Raw genomic sequence first — 24,491 nt, 5'->3', positions numbered from 1 at the left:
GTTCTGAAGTCTCATGGACACAAAGACTTCTCCACCAACTCCCCTGAACTTTCTTGCTGGGAGTTCTATCCTGCCAAGAGGTGCCTGTTTCTGTGTTGGGCTTCTAGAGGTTGTTACTGCTGCTGGGAGCTGGGAAAAGAGAAGCAACGAAAGAAGCTTGACGCAACTGCATCCATTTCTGACACAACACCGCCATGTGGGAAGAATTCCCACGCATCATCATAGTGCCGCTGAAGAAACTGACGCAGCACCTGCCCACAGCTGGAGAAGTCACTGCACGCCAAGTCTCGTACATCATCTCCGAAGTCCGAGGTCACCACACTGACTCAGACGCAGGCCCTGCTGTGTGACTGCAGGGACCAACACATCGGGGGACTGGGCTGGAGAGATTGATGCAATGCCATTGCTGCCGCTGCGAGAGCCAACGCCTTACGAATCCCCATGCATCACACCAGGATGTCAAGTCTACAACACCGCTGTGGCCACAGTAAGAAAACTGACGCATCACCTCCCCGCACAGTAAGGAACCAACGCATCACCTCCTCTTTAGTAAGGAACCGACACAACACCTCCCATGCGTGGCAGTAAGGAACCAACGCTTCACCTCCCCTGGAGCAAGGAACCAACGCATCACCTTCCCTGTGCATAGAGAAGTGACGCATCACCTTCCCTGCGGCTGTTTTTGTTTTTGATTTTGACGCATCCAAGGTACTTTGTGTTGAAAGTGTTGCATCTATAGTTTGGTATGGCCAGAACTGTTTTTACCTTTTAAAAGTCATATCTTGAAAACTATATGTTGGACGTTTGTCATTTTGGTCTTGTTTGGTCTAGATAAACATTACTTCTTATTCTAAACTGGTGTGGTGTCTATTTGTAGGGTTTTCACTGTATTACTGAATGTGTGCACAAATACCTCTGTGATAAGCCTGTCTTCTCGTGCCAAGCTACCAAGGGGGTGAGCAGGGGTTGTCTAAGGGCGCAACCTCCCCTACCCTGACTAGAAGCAGGAGTCCCATACTTGGACAAAGGTGTAAACCAGTGCCAACAAGAAACTCTCATTTTTAACATTGGTGGTCAGCTGTGAGGATTAGGATTTGCATTTGTGCCTAACATTGGTTACTTACTGCAGCCCCGGCATTGTTGTAGACTTGGCACCCCGGTGCAATGCATGGGGATTCCGGAGGCATCGGCTCTCGAGGTGTCGGCGGCAACAGCAGCGTTACGTCGATCTCTCCAGCGGAGGTCCCCCAATGCATCAATTCTTGCAGACGCACAGCAGGGCCTGTGTCGTAGTCGATGCGGTGATCTCGGACTTCAGAGGTTGATGCACGAGACTCGGCATCCTGCCTTTCCTTGATGACTCAGGGCTGGGCTGAATAGACCTGGGCTGCATATAGAGTAGGGGGAGGAGATTTCCTTGCACCTGAAGGGGCCAGGTCTGCCTTACACAATGCTGTCTCCACCCCCTGCCGGAAAGCTGGACCAGTGAGGACAGAACTGGTTTTGACTAAGCACAGCACCTCTCTGCCACAAGTTAACAAAGAGAAATTGAGTATAAATATTGGAGGAACCTCTGCCAGGAAGAAGACCTGGGAAAGACACAAAGACTTAACCACTAGATCCCCTGAACTTCCTTGCTGGGAGTTCTGACCTGCCAAGAGTTGTCTATTCCTCTGTTGGGCCTCTGGACGTTGTTCCTGCTGTTCGGAGCTGGGGAAAAAGAAGCAACCAAAGAAGCATGACGCATCCTGACCAGTTTCCGTCGCAACACCGCCATGCCGGAAGAATTCCCACACATCGCCATCATGCTGCTGAAGAAACAGACCCAGCATGAGCCTGCGGCTGGAGAAATCGCCGCACGCGGAGCCTCTTGCACCGACCTCTGAAGTCCGAGATCACCGCACTGACTCCGACGCAGACCCTGCTGTGCGACTGCAAGAACTGACGCATTGGGGGACCTTGGCTGGAGAGATTGACTCAACGCCGTTGCCGCCGCCACCACCTTGATAGCTGATGCCTCCCGAATCCCCATGCATCGCACCGGGGTGTCAAGTCTACATCAACACCGGGGCCGCAGTAAGTAACCGATGCATCACCTCCCAGCACAGTAAGAAACGGATACATCACCTCCTCTTCAGTAAGGAACCGGCACATCACCTCTCCTGCATGGCAGTAAGGAACCGACACATCACCTCCCCCAGGAGCAAGGAACCAACACATTACCTTCCCTGTGTGTAAGGAACCGACACATCACCTTCCCGGTGGCTGTTTTTGTTCATGATTTTGATGCATCCAAGGTACTTTGTGTTGAAAGTGTTGCATCTATAGTTTGCAATGGACAGAACTGTTTTTACCTTTTTAAAATCATGTCTTGATAACTGTATTTTGGATTTTTGTTGTTTTGGTCTTGTTTGGTTTAGATAAAGATTACTTATTTTTATAAACTGGTGTGGTGTCCATTTGTAGTGTTTTCACTGTACTACTGTATGTGTGCACAAATGCTTTACACACTGCCTCTGAGATAAGCCTGTCTGCTTGTGCCAAGCTACCAAGGGGGTGAGCAGGGGTTGTCTAAGGGTGTAACTCCCTTACCTTGACTAGATGCGGGGGTCCCTACTTGGACAAAGGTACAAACCAGTGCCAACAAGAGACCCCCCCGATTCTAACACTGACAGGTAAGAAAAACATGCCTTTGCATTTCTAATATCCAATCCTGCAGCAGCACACTTACTTGCAAGTCCCATACATGACAGTAGACCCGATTCAGGCCACAATAGAAGCCAACGGGAAAAAAAACATTCTCCCACTTATTTTTTTGAAATCTCCCAAATGTTGACATGTATGGAATTTAGAATCGAAGCAGGCATATTCTCTGGTTTCACTTGGTCTAACTGCAGTATAAATAGAAGCAGAAGTGTATCACTGTGCTAAATCTTGATTGAAAGGAAATTACTTCCGGGCAGAGGTCATGAGCCAAAGGTCAAGGCCAAGTATCATTCTGGGTTCACAATTGCTTCTGCTAAACTCATTTTAATCAGATTTTTCTGGTCTTCACAAATTCAGCACACAAAAAAAACTAACTCCAGTGCCATGTTTCTGGAACTCGTCTTTATGATGGGGACCAGGTGCAAACAGCTTTTATCATTTGGAAAAGTCACAAGGCAAAGCGGTTTGTTTATTGCATTTTTGCATTAGTGAGGCCAAAGGGAAATATGCTTTTAAATAAAAACAGTTTCAAATCTGCGTTTCTTCTCTTAAAGTGCCTCATTTGCAAATATGTGCTGTTTTTTTCTTTAATAGCATGTATCTGTAACGGAATTACAAAAAATATATACCAGTTTTATTGCTGCTGCAGTAGAAAACGCTTCTTGTTATTTACATAGATCTCTATAGATGCCAGAGCAGAAAACTGAAATAAAACGCACACAAACATATACATTAAAGACCTCAATTATCATAAACAACATTCTTGTTAAAAAGGCAACAGCGTTCGAACACTTCCAATGTTATATACGCTTTAGATCTGCAGTGTATTTAAACCATCAATCTTCTAAAATACAATCATCTGGTGATGACGTCAATTTTCTGGACAGAAGACAGCGCATGCTCAGAGACCTTTTGCCTCCTTGGAGTCAAAGCACGCGGTCAGACAAGTTCAACTTTAGCGTTGGGGTAAACGGCTACCACGTCGTAGCCTTCCGGGGGCTTCACCCTCTCCTTGGCGTGGGTTTCACAGAACAGCTGCTCCTCGATGAAGAAGTAGCCCCTTTGCTTTAGATTCAAGCCGCAGTCGTAGCACATGAAGCACTCTGGATGGTACAGCTTATCCCGCGCCTTGACGATTGTGCCCCTGAGGAGAAAAGACCAGAAAGAGGTGTTAGTATCACTAGCGTAAGGAAACTTAAGGGGGGGTCCCTCCTGCAAACTACATGGAAGGGCCCCCCTCCGGACTCAGTCATGCTAGGGTACTGTGCTGAGGGCGCCCCCTGGAGTTCAGGGACACATCCACAACGCAGGGGCCTTTGTTAAGCCACTGGTTAGAATCTGACTGGACATAAAGTCACAGACATAAGTATCCAAGCAAGCATGGTGTCTGCACCATGACTCCTCAGATAAGAGGGGCTCGGCACTCGTCCATCAAATGTTAGGTGTTCAGCCAGCAAATCCTCAGATATGAGAATCCCGGTGAAATTTGAAGTTTTATGCCACTACATTTTGTGCGATAAAAGCATAAAAGCATGCACACATGTTATATATGTATTCACTGGGGTTGGCCACCTGCAGGTGGCTGCTTGCGGGGATATGGAGACAGGGCCTGGCTGCAAGCCAGGCCATGCGGCCAACCCCACGCCACACACAATGAAAGGCTGTGCGCAGCATGGGGTTGACTGCCTACAGGGTTGTTGGCTGCCTCCAGATGGGTTGGTAACAGGCCGTGTTGTCAACCCTCTGCTGTGCGTGGCTGAAATAAACAAGTTGCCATAAATATCTCCTTTCTACTTATCTTATGTAGGATCTCATGCATTATACATATATAAATATACATGTTATTTATAGCAACTGTACTAATAAACACACATTGACATGTGTATTACTATAGTACATAGGTCACATTTGGGTTTATTACCCAAGCACAAAAGAAATGACAAGCCAACTATTGTTTACAGCCTCACAATTTGCATGTTAAAATTAATTTACACAGGGAAATGACTCTAATAGTCAATAGGCCGTTTGAAAGAAATTTTATGGTGTTGCACAAATTTAAAGCATTCCATCCTCAATTTGGTTAAATATCGTTTGTTACAACAATCACAAAAGAAGTAGGTTGCCTTTACCATAGCGGTCAGGATGCCACGGTAAGATGTCAAGATCTAAATGCTGTAAGTCATATATAGTACAAGGAGGTCTAGAAGGCCATCCTTAATGGAAGAAGGTGCCTCACACACAATATTGTGTCATGCTTCATCATAGGCATCCTCACCCCAATCTGGTATGTTGGTACTACCAGGACGGACTCAACCTCCGCGAAGACTTGGCGAAAGGAGGGAGTTTTTGCATAAAACTTACAGGACAAAAGCAGGATCCAGTTAAATTAAAAATACCTTCATATGCCTCAGTTGTTACCTTTATTAGTGAGGACCTGAGGTACGTTAAAAACAAATACGTTGATGGATCCTACAGAGAATAATGTCTCTGCTCCATTTTGTCATAAGCCAACATGTTTCTGCGCTCACAAAGAGCCTAAGTGGTCTGGGGCATTCGTCAAGGCTATCAGATCCCTATAGAGTCATTATCAGGTGTCACCTGTATACCTACATGCTAATGTGGGGGGGGGGGGTGGAGACCTAAGGTGTGCCCAAGTGACTCCTACCTGGAATACTTCTGAAGTGCAACACGTCAATCACTCTAAACTTTAGGGGATACCTGTTGGACCTGGCCCTTTTGGACGGATGGTCCCTAAACTTTTCGCCTTCCAACTGTACTTTTTCTGACCTGTTGTTGGCTGTTCTATGACTCTGGGCACTTTACCACTGCTGTTCAGTGCTAAAGTGCATATGCTCTCCCTATGTAAAATGTGTATGTTGGTTGGATTCCATGATTGGCTTCTTTGGTTTACTGCCAGACCCTAGTAAAGTGCACCAGGAGTGCCCAGGGCTTGTGAATACAAATGGTGGGCTTGCAGCACTGGTTCTGCCACCCCAAGAAGCGGCCTGGTAAAATATGTCTAAGGTCTGCCATTGCAGAACCTGCGTGCAGTCTGGTACTGTCATGCTGACTGGGCAAGTGCACCCACTTCCTAAACCTTCCCTTAACTTCATATTAGTCACCCCTATGGTAGGCCCAAGGGCAGGGTGCATTGTAAGCATAAGGTAGGACAAGCCCTCATGTGTGTGTCATGTCCTAATAGTGAATTACAGCCATTTTCGTTTTTCATTATTGTAAGGCTACCTGTTCTCCATAGGCCAGAATGGGCTGTTAGAATTGTTACATCCTATGATCCTAACAGACCCAGGGAACATTGTAGAAAATCGAGTTTAGTATGACTGAACTCAGAAAAATAAAATACATCTTTTAGTAAAGTTTATTTTAATATTCTGTGTTTGCAAATACCACTTTTAGAAAGTTGGTATTTGCTTGCCTAACCATTTCAGCCCGCCTCTGCTATGATGTGTATCTGCCTGTCTGGTTTGTGTGAGTGACAGGGCTGGGGAAACCCAGAGGGGCAGGGCTAGGTAGCCTGGTGGTGAATAGAGAGATTGACATCCAAATGGGTGGGAGGAGTGCACCTGGACTCTGAATAGGGCTGTGCTCTGCCACCACAATGCTGGCTCCACCTCCAGTGGAGCGGCTGGTGTCTCTGCCCTGCACCCTGAATAGAAAGGCAGAGTCATGTCAACAAAGTGCTCAAGAACTGGTTTGGACTGGGCAAAGGCCCCTCTCCCCAGAGGAACAAAGGAATTAGGGCTATAAGTATTGGGACCCTGCTCCCAAGAAATTAGATCCTGCTTGACAAGAAGAACCTCTGCCTGAGGAGAAGGAACTGGGAAAGCTGTAAGGAGGAGTACTGTCCCTGACCTGGGGGATTGGCCTGCAGTGGTTGCCTTGCTGCTGAAAGGAGAGGAGAAAAGACTACAAAGACTTTAATTCAACTTGTGCTTAAAAGATCTCCAAGGGCTTGTACTGAGCTTGCCCCCTGAACGAAGTCCCAGGACCAGTGAACTTCACCCCCAGCTCCCCAGAGTCTTTTGGAAGTGCCTGCTGCTGTTGTTGGGCCTTCTGAGGGACTGCGTGTCGCAAGGAGCTGGAAGCGCGACTCGAGAAGGAGAAGCGTGCCGGCGTCGGAGCTGTTGTCGTCGCATCTCGCAAAGGGTGTCGCCGCTGCAGCATCGCATCGAGCGGAAGCGTCTCGCATCATTCCAGAAGTGTCTCGCAACGCCGAAGAAGCGTGTCGCCATCGCAGCCATCGTAGCTGATGCATTGCACCGCATCAAGAGAAGAATCTCGCATCGAGGAAGAAGCGTGTCGCCATCGCAGCCATCGTAGTTGTCGCATTGCACCGCATCAAGAAAAGCGCCTCACATCCACGGAGAAGCGTGCCGCCGTCAGAGCTGCTGTCGTCGCATCGCGTAAAGGGGTGACGCCGCTGCAGCATCGCATCGAGCGGAAGCGTCTCGCAAACGTCGGAGAAGAGTGCCGCTGCCAAGGCCGCTGTCATCGCATCGCGCAAAGGGGGGACGCCGCTGCAGCCGACGCATCGAGTCGAGTCTACTCGCAACATCGGAGAAGCGTAACGCATCTGGAAGATCTTCACGTCTTTATTTCTTTGCACCAAAAACTTCATCGCATTAGCATCGTTGCAACACTTTTGTTGCCCTGCGTGTCGCATCTAAGGTACATTGACTTAAAGTGTTGCATTTAAGAACTTAAGAGAACTAAGCAAACTTCTACCATCTAAAGTAACAGTATTGTGTATTTTTGTCGTTTATTGGTCTTGTGGCAACTCTATATAAAGAATCCTTATTTTTAATATAAAAATCTGTGTGGTGTCCATCTGTAGTGTTATCCCTTGGTTACTGTATGTGTTCACAAATGCTTAACCTATAACGCCATGAGATAAGCCTTGTCTGCTCGCGCCAAGCTACCTAGAGGGTGAGCAGGGGTTATTTTAGGAGTGTAACCCCTTACCCTGACGAGAGGAAAGGTTCCCTGCTTGTCACAAGTACCTACCTGTGCCAACCAGAGAACCCGGATTCTAACAATACCAAACACTTTGGTCAAAAGGAGGGGTGGTGGCCTTAGTAGTCACACATTCTTCAGAGAGTCCTTCACTCAGAAGAAACTACTGAGTCCGCTCCCCGCTGGATGTGTGTTTGTTAACAAACACACATTTAAAAATGCCCTGGTATAATGTAGGCAGGTGCTCAGAGTATTTTATGCTGTTTGTCATCATGACCCACTCTGCGATTCGCATCTCGGGAGTCATGGGTGGCTCCTTCCCACACTCATCAGTGGTAATAAATCGCATATTATACTCTGCACATCTGCATACATACCATACACACATGGATAGGTAACTCAATCTTTCTTTCGATAAGTGCTTATATTCTTCTGGGAGCACTTTCGAAGTTTTGGACAAGCAAAAGGTTTAACACATAACTTTAGACTTCAATTTCCAAGTTGAATCTACCTATGTGGTACCTTCACAATGGCTGAAAGAGATCCCGGTTCCATCTGTTGCACATGGCTCAACATTATAGTCCAATCAATGTCCAAACAGTGCTGATGACAAGCCCCTTCAGCCTGCCTTGTCCTCATAAAAATGAATTTATTATATTGCTAAGTGCATTGACAATAAACAGAATGCCACAAATACACATTTAAGAGAAATGCGATCTGAAATCAAAATCCGTAGTGTGCCTAGATTCAAATATTTCGGCCGCCTCTAGAGCAGAGGTTTATTGTTTCCACTCCACGGTCGTTTCCCTCTTTTAAATGCTTTACGTAACATTCCTGTATTAAACGTTATGGGGAAAGGGCGACCGCGCTAATGATTTAGCTTTGCAACATCTGCATGACCCCGCGTGTAGGGTTCAAAACTCAGCATGGCGCACGGTTTTTAACAGCATTCAACATCCTGAGGACTGTCAGGCGCCAGTAGACGTAGAGATTAAACAAACATAACCTGTAGTTTTATAGACACAGAGCAGATACAATTAGCTCCAATTGAAAATGAATGAGTGAATCCACGTGTAGAGATTACACACTGCAGAAGAAACGATCTGTTGTAAATTGAGGAGAAAAAAAACACGGAAATGGGGGAGTCGGTAGAATTCATTTCCGTTTGCAGTGCATGCATGCTATGCTCTCCGCCAGTGCGCACTTGGCCATATGCTCGTAAACCAGTGTCCATCCGTGAGCCCGAAGGACCACTCACGTGAGAGGAGGCGGTGCCTAGGAGTGGGCGGGGCCTAGCAGGTGGACCTCCGAGGCTGTCACTGCCTGAGCAGCTTTGGAGGGGCCTTTGTGGGGTGGGTCTTTGTGCCCAGCAGTGCAGAAGAAGCGTGCCAGCCCTAGACTCCTCAGAAATACTCACAAGGCTCCTCACGCTACTCAGAATGTACTGCCGAGGTGGCAAACCTCGTTTGATGTATTTATACCATACGGAGGCTGGATCAAGGAGTACATAATTTACTCTGGGTAGGAATTTCCAGCTCACCTTGTGCCCACTGTGTGATGATTTGTCTTCCCTGGGAGAGTGTCACCGTGTGTATTGGCAGTCTTGCTGCATTACTGAGTTTCTGCGAATGTCCCACATGTTCTAGAGTTTGAAGTGGGAGGCACCTTTATATATCTGTACACAAGTGGGGGCATATTATCAAGACAGGCGATAAAATTATCGCCGCTTTAGCGGCAGAAAACTGCGTCCTTCACATCTAAGATGGGCTTCAATTGGAATTCCATAGAGCATATTATCAAGCCCATTATCGCCGTTTTAGCGGCAGTTTTCTGCCGCTAAAGCGGCGATAATTTTATCGCCTGTCTTGATAATATGCCCCTTAGTTAGCAGCACTGATGTACAAGCAAATTAAGTGCCAAATGTTTTGGGTGTCAACGGTTGCTTTAAACTGCAAGCCTACTGTGTCATTAGCTGCTCCAGTTTTTTGTTTTTGAAAATATCTGGTCACGCTGCCATAACTATTTCATTCTTGAACTGTGTAGTGTCTGCTGAGTAATAACACCAGCTAGTGTCAGTGTTATTTAGTGTTCTCTTGCTCTCTAGATTTGCTCATATTCAAATATGTTATATTAAAACATTCATTGTTACATTTATAAGCAAACTAACAACAAGCAACAAATTCTAGGTTTTGATAGGAGAATCCTGACTAGTTTCTGTGATGCCGACTAATCCCTGACGAAACTACAGCATCTTCAGATTCTTCGTGGAAGCTTTATGGCTTTCCAGCTCTAGCATATAAAAGAGGATTCTAGTGAGATGTATGCAGAATATCGACTCATTATTGTGGTACAAAGATATGGTAGCCAAAATATTGTGTTTTATATTTATGAATGAATGGATACCCTTTATGTGTTTACTAATATTTAATCAGTCTCAAGATGACTTTCTTGCACAACTTTAATTTTCTATAAACCTTTATTTTTCAGTTTTTTAAGAAACAAGTGAACAGTAGATATCGGAGCACAAGACAGAGTACATCGGGCAAATTTCAGGGAGGCACATTAATAGCAGAGCATCCAACGAACATGTTACTTAGTTTCGGTAACAATACATCTGCACGAGACATATATTAGTTATGTATTCCTTACCTTAGACTTACCCCCAGACGTCAGACTGGATCTGGAGACATTTTTTCGTAGCAGTGCCCCTGCGCGTCAGTAGATGGCGTCGGTCGACTCCACGGTCTTTCACGGCATCGTGATCGCCAGGATGACGTTGCGGTCTCTACTTAGATGCCATCCCTGCGCGCTGACGTCAGTTCTTTACACGACATTCCACACCAGAAGCGCAGAGCCATGCAAGACACTGACCACTGGTGCATGAAACTAGGGCCCTGAAAGGGAGTCCCTTACCCTAGAAGTCAGTTTGCAGAACAGGGAGGATGGATGGGGCGTTAAGGAAACCATGACTAATATATGTCTCTTACAGATATATCGTTACCAAAGGTAAGTAACTTGTTTATCTGAAAGAGACTATTAGTTATGGATTCCTTACCTTAGAATAGATACCCCAGCAATACTAACCCCGGAGGTGGGTCTGCGATCTAAGTTCACACCAGAAAGGCCTGGAGAACTGAACGGCCAAAGAAGCCATCTCTTTGGACTTGGCTATCCAGGCAGTAGTGTTTAGTGAACGTGTGCAAGGAAGCCCACGTAGTTGCCTGGCAAATATCATGAACGGGGACTCCACGCTGATGTAACATCCCTGTGCACCTGGAGTCAAACGACTCGAAAAAGAGATCAAAAAAAGACAGTAAAAAAATGATTAGAGGTACCGCTCTCTCTGGATCTGCGCTGGCTGGCGCTGAGGGGTGGCGTCTAAGTAGATACCGCGATGTCATCCCGGCGATCACGACGCCGACGAGGAACGCTGAGTCGACGGACGCCACCTACCGACGCACAGGGGTACTGTGACGAAAATATTTCTCCGCATCCAGTCTAACGCCTGGGGGTAATGCTAAAGTAAGGAATCCATAACTAATGGTCTCTTTCAGATATCTGATTCGCTAGAACCCAACCAGAGTTCATCCACCCCTAAAATTCAGACATGTCACAATGCGCTAGACCTCTATGCAGTTTCCCCTTCTCCCACTGTGTGTGTGTGTCTCCCTCACCCTTATCATCCACGCTGTCACTGTCCGTGGAGGCTGTAGTAGACATGGGGTCTAGTAGCATGTCACAGAGATCCCTCCAGACTGTGAGATCGTTGTTCATCTTCTCAACTCTCCTACTAAGCTTCATGTGAGTCTCCTCCGCTAAGGCCCATTCTTGTATGTCTTTGTGCCAATAGTCAAAGTCTGGGGATCTCTGACCCATCCAAGTGAAGGCTGTCCTGCGTCGGGCCAAAACCAGTGGCAGTTTTAAGAATCTATATGCCACCTCCTTGCCCCTTGGACATTTGACGCTGCCCAATAGGCAGCACTACGGGGTCAGTTCAAGGGGTAGGTGCAACATCCTCTTTAAAGTTGGCAACCACCCGGGTCCAAAAGCACTGGACCTCATTGCATAGCCAATCTAAATGTAAAAAACCCACACCACCATTACCGCATAGAGGACAGCTGTCCAATTTGGGGGAAGACATTCAATGTAGGTCTCGGGGTGAGATAGGTCCGGTGCAGGAAATTATACTGAAATCAGCTTGAAGCGGGCATTGCATGACACCGTGTGGATAAGGCTATTAAGGAATTACCCCGAGGAAGAGGTGTGGCGCAGCTGCCAGGGTGCCTGACTCCGGACTACAGGATCCCGGGCACCAGCGGCAGGTTAGGCCAGCACCATGTGACTCTGGGCAATAGCTCGCTTAATCTTCCCGAAGGCCCCCAACGCCGGGACACCACTTTGGAGGTAGCTGTACGCTTTACAAATACTAGTATTTCATTTCATTTTCATTTCTATCAACACAGTCCCAATCCCCATCCTCCAAATATGTCTTCAGATCTGAGTGCCATGATATCTGCAACCACGGAAGTGGCCCCGCCGTGTCAGTTCTCATGGCCTTCTATAGGAGCGTATTCAAGTGGTGGCCAGAACCTAAGGTTAACAGCATGCCTAGAGTTTGTGTAGGTGCAGGGGTGGTGCGGTTGGAGGGGCAGGTTTCCTGTGCCATGGCTGCTAAACCAGCATGGTGTAGGAGGTGGCCGGCTATAAGAGTAAACGTAAGACAGGCCTCTTTGAAGGATATGAATGTCTCTCCGAGATACAAGTCTCAAAGAAGCTCACACCCTCCCTTGCGCGTTGCTGGAAAGGACATATCAACCATCATTTGTCGTATGGATGTTATTACCCAAATCAGTATTTCTCTATGGAATGGGGCATTTTTCAGCACTGACTAGGCGAAGCGCTGCCACAGTGCAGACGTATCTCTAACTATGTGTGGGGCATCTTGTGCGGCATCCGTACCCTCCACCAGGAGTTTGTGTAGGCGTCTGTCCGGGACTCTGCCCATGAGCAGGCATTTCTCCCAATTATCATCTGGGTCCAGCCATCTGGCGGCATGCTGTAGGTGACATGCAGCATAGTAGTATAGGCCGAGTTGAGGGACCTGCAGCCCACCTTATTCATACAGTCATGTAAACAATGACAGGGCCACTCTGCTACGTTTCCCCGCCCACAGGAGGGATATGAGAATCGAAGCCAACCACCTAAAAAGCTTGGCTGGAATGAGCAAAGGGAGTTCTGTAGCACGCACAGTTATCCTGGAAGTAACAAGATCTTTGCGATGGCCTGCCGCTCTCACTAATGGGCTGTCTGTGTGTTCCAGAAGAGGACAGAGAATTTTATTCCCCTCCACAACATTGAGATGGAGCTGCAGTCTTACAGTATTTCCCACCTTAATCCCGAAATATCTGAAATGAGACATCTTCCAACTCAAGCCTAGGTCAGGCAATCGGTCCAGCAGAATCCTGACCAATGAGGCAAGTGAGAACAACAGAGACTTAGTGCAATTGAGCCTAATCCCGAAAAGATTCCCTGAAGTGTTCTAATAACTGCAGCAGTACCGGCATGGCAGCGCGAGGAGGGAACAAATAGAACAGTGTGTCATCCACATAGAGCGAAATTATGTGATGGGTATCTCCGGAACATATGCTTTAGTATTGAAATTTGCGGAGCAACCAAATCGCGAATGGCTCCATCGCCAGTGCAAACAGGAGTGACGAAAAAAGAACATCCCTGCCACGTCCCACGTTCCAATGTCCAAGCTTCCGGGCTCTCGGCTCATGAGCAGGTAGCCCCAGTCTATTGTATCGAAGGCCTTGTCCAAGTCAATGGCGAAAAGCACCATTTCCCCGTCCCAGTGTTAGGTTTCATGAAGCATATGGGATAGACGCCTCAGATTCATCCGTGTTGCGGCCTGCTGTGAAACCGTACTGGTCCTCATGCACCAAGTGTGGCATATGTGCAGTCAACAGAGTGGCAAGCAATTTACAGAGGACTTTCATATCCGAGTTGATCATCATGAGGGGTCTGTATGCGGTCGGGTCAGCCTTGTGCCGTAATGGTTTCAGAAGCATACATATTCCCCCTTCCTCATGGTCGGTGGCAAAATACCTTTGTCACATGCCTCCACATACACCTCCAGTAGGTTTTGTGTTAGTATCCCAAAAAACTGCAGTTAAAATTCGGGTAGGAAGACGTCACCCATCGGGGCCTTTGACTGCAGGAATGCACGTAGGGCCACCCTGAGTTCCTTTAGATCAAGTGGAGCATCTAGGCTTTATATTGATAAAGGACTAAGACTGGGAACATTCAGCCCCTCCAAGAAGGGGGTATATCGCTGTGAATCAATGTTTGAGTCTGCGGTTTATACTCACTGCAGAAGTTGCTGAAACACCTACACTATGTTTGCTCTGGATGTGACCCCGGTACCTGTGGGCGTTGTTAAGTGTGTCACTAATGGAGGGGCGTGCTCTCTGCGAAGGATCCAGGCTAAGAGCTTGCCCGACTTATTTCCCTTCCGGTGCAGCCTCTGACATCACTGCTTCAGGGTATATTTGTCTAATCTGTCCCAGATGTCTTCAATACGTCGGCGGGCTGAGTGTCCCTTCTTATATGAGTCAGGGCTGACTGGTGCTGCCGCCTGAACTGTAGACAGTTTGGCTTCCTCCAGGAGGAGTTCTGTCAGTACCTGTCGCCACACTCCACATGTGAAACCCAGGCAAGTGCCCCTTAAGACCGCATTGAGGGCCTCCCGCTCTGTGGACCTGCGGCAGTGGAACCCCAGTTAAATTCTAAGCAGCCTTGAGAGAGTGAGTGCGATATAGCTTTGCACCCCACAGGGTCCTCCAGAATGTCTGCCTGCATTCTCCATGATCTTGACCCCCTCACATTCTCCCCTAGCTTACCTTACAACAGGGGAGTGGCCCAATAATAATCGCTTTAAATGCATGATCTCAGCATCTTCCAGATGAGGGAATTCAGCAACCAGGACTCTGCCTAGTCAGCTGTGGGTGTTGTGTGTTCAGGAATAATAAGGATAAGCTGTTTGAGTGAGATGAGAGAGATGCCACACATCTTGCAACCCTATCTTGTGAATCATCTTCTGGAGTGCAACCGTCATGTTAGACTTAGTATCCCTCTTGGGGGTCTTCTGTCCAGGGTGGAGTCCAATACACAATTAAAGTCCCCTAGCCATATTAGGGGCGATTCCAGTCGTAAGGCCAGTAAGTTTTGCATATTGTGAAAAATGTTGGACCATTGTTATTGGAGGCATGTGTATTCAGTAAACTCAGGGCAGACCATCTAAGGTGCCCAGTAGTAAAACATACCGGCCCCTCAACATCAGCCTTCGAGTGGGTGAGGGAGAATGGGACCCCTGCAGTCACCCATATCACTGTGCCCTGCACATATGTGGAGTAGGAGGAGTGAAAGATCTGACCCCGCCATTTGTTCGCCAGTTCTGAGGCCCCTGCATCATCCAGATGCATTTCCTGCAGACAGGAAATGTCGATTTTGTGGCGTTTGAGGAAAGTGAGTACTCTGTAGCTCTTGACATATGTGCCAAAACCCCTCACATTTCAGGTAACAGCTCTAAAGATTCCCTGCATCAAAAGCATTATCTAATAATCTTGGTGCATGCCACCCCACACCCATGCCACTCATGGCCTCCATATCTGCTGTCGAACAATAAAAAAAATAAAGGACAAAAAAAGAGAACCTCTCAACTCCCATCCATGGACAATAATAGTGTATCCATTCAACTACAAATGCCCACCCAATGCTTGTGCCAGAACGAGCACAGCTACTCAGCCTATCCAACAGGGACCAGCTAACACTTACAGCCAACTAGCAACTCCGAATTTTTACATGCGTCACTGGTAACGTCTCTCATATTTAACCCACACGTCAAGCAGAGGTGAAGAACCCCAAGGAATCGCATTACCATTTGTGGATATGCCCCAATGTTCGAAGCATTGCATGATCCCACACTTGCCATCAACTTACAATCACTGTAATAACATTCAACCATCCAGTCAGAGTCTGGCTTTGACTCACTTCCTTCTAGAAGTCTCCCATTAAGCACTCAATCAGCCTTACCCACAAGCGGCATCAGCAGTCGCACCCAGGCAGTCATTTCCACTCTCCACTTCTGGAGAAGACAAGGTGTCAGGCACAATGTTCATTGTAGGGCTTGGTGCTCCAGACCCCGGCCATCCATGATCAACTGTGTTGCGGCAACTCCCTCCAATTCTAGTCCGCCCCCTGCGTTCAAGTTCATGGTACCACCCTCACTTATCGTCATTCTCTGGGCCCCAAGATGAGAAGTGTTTGGGTCTGTATATACTTCCTGATATCTGTGGGGGTTTCTTCAGGGGCGAGACCCCCAGAATGGACATTGACCATCTCCGGAGTGGGACATTGCAGCATCGTTCCTGAGTTCAAACCAGTTCCATACCTCCTCTGGGCTATCAAAGAGGTGGGCTTCATCTTAGAAGATGACTTTTAGCCTAGCTGGATACAGGAGCATATATCGCATCAGGAGGGAGCGTAATTGTTGCTTAACACTGAGAAATTATTTGCGTTGCTATTGAAATTGCTCTGTATAGTCAGGATAAATTACAATCATACTGTTGCCGAAGAGGGGGCCGCCCACTCACTTGTCCCTCACAGAATGCAGTCCATGTCACGATAATTAAGAATTTTAGCGATTATGGCCCTTGGGAGAGTCCCGGGCCATTGGGGAAGCACCAGAGCTCTGTGAGCCCCACAAACAGGTCTGATGGGCCCTGGGGTTTTAGCTCAGTCTGCACCCAGTCTTCCAGAAATTGTTCAGTTGATTCCCCTTCCAATTTCTCTGGGAATCCCAGTACTCAGATGTTGTTCCAACATGAGCGACCCTCTGCGTCTTCCACCCACTTCTCGATCTCCGCAGCCTCAGTGGACATCTGAGCCATTTGGCACTTAAGGGCAGCTACCTCCCCTTGAAGTTCCGTGAGGTTAGATTCTGCTGTCATGACTGTGTCGGCTACCTTTCTGAGGTCAGCACATAGGAGGTTTACATCTATGGATACAGTTTCAATCTTGACCTTCAGAGCTTTCCGAGATCCCTGCACAGCTGCCAATAGTCCTGCCCTAGAGCGTTCAGCATCACCCTCTGCAAAATCCCCATTGTCCATAGCCCCTATTTGTCATGTGATCCTCTGGGTGGGCTGGCACGATGTGATGTACTGGGTGATGGTATGGGAGGCAATGGCCGGCTTGTCCTTGCCAATGATGTCCCCGGATAGGGCCACAAGTGTCCGAGATGAGCAACCATGTTGTAGTCAATCTCCCCGGTTAAGTTTTTGCTCAGCAGGACCCAGGGAAGATCCTGCAGCGTGGGACCACCATCGCCAAGAAGGGGGCGGGGGGGGGGACCCTAGTGAAATCTACTCCCGTCTTGGAGTGTCAGGCAATGGATCTGCCAGTTTCCGATCAGAATGGATTCAGGGTTTCCCATACCCAGGTCTACACCAGTGGAGCACTTACAGGAGGGGGTCCGGGCTGTGTGGCTGCTGTTCTCAGTCCTAGGCCTTGTGTGGCAAGAGGGGGGAGGATCCCCAGACAGCCCACCAGGGGAGCCGCAGAGTTGCACCAGAGTTTCCGATACTTTAATATGGCAGAAGAAAGTGGTTATATAGCCACTCTCACATTGGGCAGGATTTGTATGTCAGTGAGAGTATCCTGTCATACATCTAGGTACACTGGCAGTTTAAGCAGGCCGCGTCAGCTTTATGCACGCTGAGTCGTCTATGAAAGCAGACATTAAATTTGCGGTCTCCTCTGGAATCTGCCGGATCATTGCTTGTGCCAAAACCTCTTCAATAGCACAGAGGGTCTGTGCTTCAACCCTTTTACTGCAGTGTTCCTGCTGCTCAATGGTTCCACTGCCACCAGTGCTTTTCTATTGGTGTCTTACCATTACAAGCACATTCTCTAGTCACCCTCTGGGCAGATATGGTGCACTATATACTGCCTAGTGGGTCATGATGACTCTCCATAAGCTCACTGGTGCACTCACAAGGCAGGCTGGTGCACCACAAAGAATTTCCACACAAAAACAAGGCACATAAGCAAGAAATTGTACTTGGTCTGACCTCTGTGAAATGAATGATAATTAGTTAAGTCACACATTCTTATGCTGGGTCACACTGACTCCCAACTGACTTAAATAATATTGCCCAATGTTTATGTAAAAACCACCTATGATGCGTGATACTCCCCACCCAGGTTTTATTTCATTAGGTTCCTATTTATGAAATAGAGATATAGCTTCATGAACTCTGGCACCTGTAATGATGGAAAGACATTTTCAAACATATTAAACTATCAACATGGGTGGCTACTTTAAACTACTATTATGTGCAATGAGTGACAGGTATTTCTCCCATCTTATTTTAATACTGTAATACTGTAGTTTTTAGTGAAATCTGTAAACATTATAAACCTCTTTCCTCGCTTTTTACATAGGGGTCAATTCAAATTTAGGAGGAGAGGTATTCCCAGGGTAGGAAACTACAAGTATACCTGAAGCTGATGCACCCCCTGGGTCTCCTCTTCTGTTGAAAGCAGGAAGAATTAATGTGATAAAATGGCCTGAAAATGGGACTCCGCATGTGTGAGATTGACCAGTAATTCAAGCACTCCATTACAGGTCTAGGAATTTGGGGCCTGATTCTGAGTTTGTCAGAAAGGGTACCCCATTTCTCTCTCTCAGTTTCAGGCTGAGCGTGCAGGAAACTGCCACAGAGTACCCTTTCCCCTAAACCTTTGTCCACCTGCCAGAATTACATGTAGGCAGACCTTAGGTATGTCATCGACGGCAAGGGTCGGTTTTGACTGGATCGGCCATGAGAGCAGTTCCTTCCAATGACTAGAGATGTCCATAGGGCTGGCGGACATCTCTAAATGTGGAGGACGGGCACCGTTTCAAGGCGACAGAGTATTTTACTCCATCGCCCCGGAAAAGTACAAACTGTATTCCACAATTTATATCATGCCCTTGGGATAGTCAGGGGGGGAAATTACTGTACAGATTTCCAGTCCCGCTGCACTGCCCTCGCGACCAGCCTGTAATTTATGTCAAAGGCAGAAATCTGGTGTACTTAGTCGAAACACAGTTTAAGGAGTATGCAAGAGTGAATACGAGTGGTATTTCATTCTCGTTGGTAATGTAATAAATATGTTTTTGGTAATCCACAACATTCTGATTGTTTTAGTCCTCTTCCCTGGATCACAGTAATGTATGTGTGTAATATTTATTTAGCGCGAACCTAGCCAAAATGTTTTTAAATGTTGGGACAAGCGTCACTTACACAATTCCATTTCCACACCCAGTGCACTCAGGAAGCAGCTGTAAACCAGGCAAAGGACTGCCAAGTTTTGACACTGGGGATTTTAAGCCTCTTGTGTTTGCTGACCGTTCGGGTCTCTCACCTGCCAAAAGAGGAAAAAAAGAAAAACAAATGAATCATTTATATAACAATGGTTTTATGTTAGTTTTATTGCTAAGAATCAATACATTGTACTCCTGTTTAAAACTGGCTTTATGTAATGAATGTGAATGCAAGCACCATTGTGTGACTAAAGCGGACCTCACATGTAAACAAGCATTGGCATAGCCAATAGGTCTCGCGTTTGGGACCTTATAAGTATTTAGTTATGCAGCACAATATCCTTGGTGCAACTACATCAACTGTTGCATGGCTAAACACTTATAAGGTCCCAATGGCAAGACCTATTGGCTATGCCAATGCTTGTCTTCTTTTGTCAGAGGAATCTGGGTGCCTGGTGTCAGGGAGCCACCTAACAACTGAATTTAGGGTCATTAAGGGGAGTGAAGGATAGTAACTAATGGGCTACTTACCATTGGGGTTACTACATCCCCTATTTGACCACTTCCTATGGGGAATGGGCATAACTCTGTCCCAGAGTTCTTAATTCCACCAAAATCAAGATGGTGGAATCCTTCTTTCACGGCGCATATTAGGCAGACCACTTTAGGGGTGTGACTGGACTGGTAGTGCACCACGCCTCCTTGCATAGCTAACTTCCTGTCTATCCTGGTGTCGAAAGCATCTGAGGGAAGTGGGTGGCATCTCCCAGGTCTGGGGGAAAACGGGGTTGCATATCAAAGGCAGCAAGGGCTTTGAAGTCCATGGTGTTGGTATGCAGAATCACTATAACAACATGAGCAACTATGAGTCTCGCCTATATGAAAAACTTGACACAATCGTAAGGGTAAAGCTAGTGTTGTGAGTTCATGTGTACATGTGTGCGTGTACGCACGAGTGTAAGATTCCCATCATCCACCCGAAGTGGTTTGCTTCATCATCTGGGAATTGAGGACTAATTTAGAGAACCATCTTCTACTGAGCAAGTCGTAGATATTGGTCTCTTATTTGTCCCAACGTGGTGGAAACTAGTTTTGCTAGATGATGATTGGGTGTGATGGTCGCAGTGCTGGTGTGTGGTGATGGTGTATAAGTGCTGGTTAAAAATGTCTAACAAGGTACTAAAACAACTTTATTAGTAGCTACCTTGTTGACAAACTCTAAAAACAGTGCTCTAACAGTTTCAAATATAATAACTGTGTTGAAGAACGGTCAACATGTTTCTGCTAACGGATTTGAATCATCCTAGCTTTCGTCAGGACCTAGAAGCTACTGCGAAAAACTGTGTAAAATAATAAAGTGATTGATACAACCTGAACCCTGATAGGTGTCCAAGAAACTCCGTGGGCGGTAGTTTATATTCACTGACCCTATCTGTAATGGGTGTGCGCCTCACCTCACCTGGCTACTGCTCAGGTATAAGGAGGCCCCGCTCTGTCCGTCGGTACCTCTTGTCAGTATTGAGCTTGAGCTTGGCCTCCCCTACGAGCTCAATACTGACAAGAGGTACCGACGGACAGAGCGGGGCCTCCTTATACCTGAGCAGTAGCCAGGTGAGGTGAGGCGCACACCCATTACAGATAGGGTCAGTGAATATAAACTACCGCCCACGGAGTTTCTTGGACACCTATCAGGGTTCAGGTTGTATCAATCACTTTATTATTTTACACAGTTTTTCGCAGTAGCTTCTAGGTCCTGACGAAAGCTAGGATGATTCAAATCCGTTAGCAGAAACATGTTGACCGTTCTTCAACGCAGTTATTATATTTGAAACTGTTAGAGCACTGTTTTTAGAGTTTGTCAACAAGGTAGCTACTAATAAAGTTGTTTTAGTACCTTGTTAGACATTTTTAACCAGCACTTATACACCATCACCACACACCAGCACTGCGACCATCACACCCAATCATCATCTAGCAAAACTAGTTTCCACCACGTTGGGACAAATAAGAGACCAATATCTACGACTTGCTCAGTAGAAGATGGTTCTCTAAATTAGTCCTCAATTCCCAGATGATGAAGCAAACCACTTCGGGTGGATGATGGGAATCTTACACTTGTGCGTACACGCACACATGTACACATGAACTCACAACACTAGCTTTACCCTTACGATTGTGTCAAGTTTTTCATATAGGCGAGACTCATAGTTGCTCATGTTGTTATAGTTTGTGGATCTGGGGATTGCAACTATTTGAGTCCTTAAACTTTATCCCTAGGACCCCCACTCTTTTTCAGAGATATCTTTATTATAGTATGCAGAATCACTAGCCATCCTGCTGGAGAAGGTGTGAGCACCTGTCTCCAGAGAAAGCATTGTTACTGTCCTCAGAGAGCACTGGCTCTCACCTGCAGGGGTTCAGAAACATGTCTGTGGTGGCAGGCCGGACAATACCAGTCTGCCAGCACACTAAGAGGCCCGTAGGTTTCCAGAGGGCACCTCTAAGGTACCCTCTTGTTAAATGTTTTAATAAATCCACTAATGCAGTGTTTCCCAAACTGGGGTCCGAGGACCCCCAGGGGTCCGTGGCACATTCCCAGGGGGTCCACAGGCAGCAGTTTTAAAAGCACTGCAAAGTTCCTTGTAAAATTAGCAGTTTTCGAGCAACTATAAAAGTGTCAAGAAAATGCCAGTGATTAATGTACCTGCTGGAGAGAAATTAGAGTTTTGTCTAGTGGCAGCTTTGACTTATCTAATGTGACACAGAGGGTTAATATGCCTACTGCAAAGAACGTGTACAATGCATTAAAAAAACTGTATTTTATGTGCATAGGTCAGTGGGCTACTGATTTTGTCACATAGATTCTTTTGTCACAGAGATTCTTTTGTAACTGTGCAATTCATATGGGACAATCGTAATCTAGCACAGTTTCCTATAAACTGTCAAAGAGCTGCTTGCAAATTGCATGGTAAAAGTTAGCAACATATGTTTATTCCCAGTCTATCATTATCCTGATGCTGCTATGTTCCCACTTCCTGCACATGAACAATTTTGTAATGCCTTTTTGTCACTTCTATGTGTGCTGCCTAATGCAGCACACATGGAAGTTACAAAACTTCATTTTTATTAAAGATTGTTTATGTGCAGGAAGGGTCACCATCCTGAACATAAACAAGCAAAAACGAGGAGAAATAAGGCATTTCTCCTCATTTCGCCAAGTTAAGAACAGGTTTTTCATGGTCTTAATTCTGGTGCTGTCTCCTATTTAAGTTGACCTTGTAAATAGAGGGCAGCGTCAAAATCAATGGGTGTTGGAGTGAAACGCCCACTGCAACTCCCACTGCCCACCTTTTTCACGCTAAGCATTGCGTGAAAGGGGTCCTTATTTACAAGGCAGCATTAAGCCACAATAAGTGGCTTAACGCTGCCTTGTAAATAAGGCAAAGCCCCTAATGCCACAGGAACATCGCAAAAAGTGACGTTCCCATGGCGATAGGGACTTGTAAATATGCACCTAAAATCCTTAGTAATTTGAGTATTTCTTTTGTGTGCACACGTTTGTTTATTTTTTTCGAATTACTGTTTTAATGTTAGAAATTTAAATCCTACAAATGGCTTGGGGGTCCCCGGCTTCCAGTGGTGACTCAATGGGGGTCCTCAGGAGTCAAAAGTTTGGGAACCACTGCACTAATGGAAAAGGAGGGATTTATTAAGACAAGGTGTTTGATACCTAACACCATAGGTTTCAGTGAAGCCATTATGTAGCGGGGAAACTCATAATGACCAGTATCCAGTACATGTACTTAAGATGGCTTCACTCTTCACTTGCACTATCTAGCAATTGAACTAGACAGTGCAGGGATATAGCTGTTCATTCAGGTGTTTCCTGACTTGTAATATATTGCATCCTACCTTAAGTTTGTAAGTCCTGCTGTAGGGGGAACTTACATATATTCCATGCAATGCCTGAGGGCATGGCACACAGGGAGTGTGCAAAGTTGTGTTTACGTCATTTCATACAACCTGCAATGGTAGTCTGTATGATTTTGGTGTGGGTCCTTTAGGGTGGCACCATGCTGCAGCCCTTGGGGACCCTCGTTAGTACCTATGCCCTCGGTCCAGCGGTACAATTCACTAGGGACTAACAGAGGTGATAAGGTCTTGCCAGTTGGGGAACAATCAAACTTTTGTCTTAGGGAAAGAGCACTGGTGCTGGGGACCTGGAAAGCAGGAACCCAGTGCACTTCAGTCAAAATTGCATCTGATACCAGGCAAAAAGTGGGGGTGACCACGTCAAAAGGGGTCACTTTCCTACAGGTACAAAAACAAACCTGCGTGGTGAGGCCTGTGTGTAAGTGGGGCCTTCCACCCTAGATTCAGCCATTATGACTTAAGTTATGATGAACCCTAAATGACGTCCATGGTACTATATGAATTTTGGACTCATAATCTAAAATAAACCTGATTCTAACTAGTAAGACGAGAAAGCCTTTTCTCTCTCTCTCAGTTTCAGGCTGGATGTGCAGGAAATGTTTCCTGGTTCACAGAGAGAGGGGTGGGGCTGATTGGCAGTTCAGCTTGTGTCTCTGCACACAGGAGCTCCTGTTACTTTCCTGCAGCGGAACAAACCTCTCCAGACACAGAGCAAAGGTAAGAGAACTCTGCAGCAACTAATTGATAAGGTGAACCGCCGTAGCCCACCTCTGAGAGGCTGCTTTGTTCATGATCTCCCCTCCGCCCAAAAAAAGCATGTCGAGTGGGGAGGGGCGCTACGGCAGCTGCCAACACTGGGCGACTGAGAGGACAAAGCAGGACTGTGCTGGTGACCCAAGTGTGAGGTGTGCGTCTGGAGCGGTGCCCTGGGCAGAGCTGTGCTGGTGACCCGAGTGTGAGGTGCGCGTGTGAAGCGGTGCCCTGAGCAGAGATGTGCTGGTGACCCGAATGTGAGGTCTGCGTGTGAAGCGGTGCCCTGGGCAGAGCTGCTGCTGGTAGGCGCTGCCTTTTCTGCCTGTCATGTGTGCATGCTTGGAGTCTGCTCATGTGTGACATCACCAGGCCGTCTCGTCATGAGTGATGAGCGAGAGATGCTCTCTTACAAGCCACACACAGCAGCGGTGTCTGTGTCTGGGGTCAGTCTCAGCAGTGACCCCTGCTGGGCAGTGTGAGGCTCTCAAAAGGACCTCAGGCGGTGACACTGCCCCGGTGTGAGTCTGCAAGGCATCTGCCCTGCTGCCCCTCTTTACAGAGATGTCCTTGAGGAAACAGCCTTTATACTACAGCTCAAACTATGCTGTGCCTTAAACAGTGCGGCCCGAACCACGGATACTTCTTTCTAACGTATTACTTTATCACGCAAGTCGTTAGTACGACTTGCCTTAAGGAAAGCATTGCTGGATTGATGCTGGACTTTAAGTTCAACACTTTCCCTACTGTTGCACAGAAT

The 24,491-nt window shown here is 46.9% G+C and overlaps 1 protein-coding gene across 2 annotated transcripts in view; it reads right to left on the bottom strand.

The window, feature by feature from the left end:
• Window positions 1-3,089: 3,089 nt before the first annotated feature.
• The window catches only part of PDLIM4 (PDZ and LIM domain 4), a 598,403-nt gene continuing 577,001 nt past the window's right edge, over window positions 3,090-24,491 (bottom strand). For both annotated transcript variants that reach the window (XM_085618051.1, XM_085618050.1), the window contains exons 6-7: window positions 19,029-19,149; window positions 3,090-3,850 (exon numbers count right to left, since the gene is read on the bottom strand). In XM_085618051.1, the coding sequence (XP_085474177.1) occupies window positions 3,646-3,850; window positions 19,029-19,149 (326 nt within the window). In that variant the 3' untranslated portion in view covers window positions 3,090-3,645. The remainder of the gene's footprint in view (window positions 3,851-19,028; window positions 19,150-24,491) is intronic.

This window comes from Triturus cristatus, chromosome 7, assembly GCF_964204655.1.
Source record: "Triturus cristatus chromosome 7, aTriCri1.1, whole genome shotgun sequence".
NCBI classification, from domain to species: domain Eukaryota; kingdom Metazoa; phylum Chordata; class Amphibia; order Caudata; family Salamandridae; genus Triturus; species Triturus cristatus.
The sequence above is the reverse complement of the archived record's forward strand: the minus strand, read 5'-3'. Positions and strand labels throughout refer to the sequence as shown.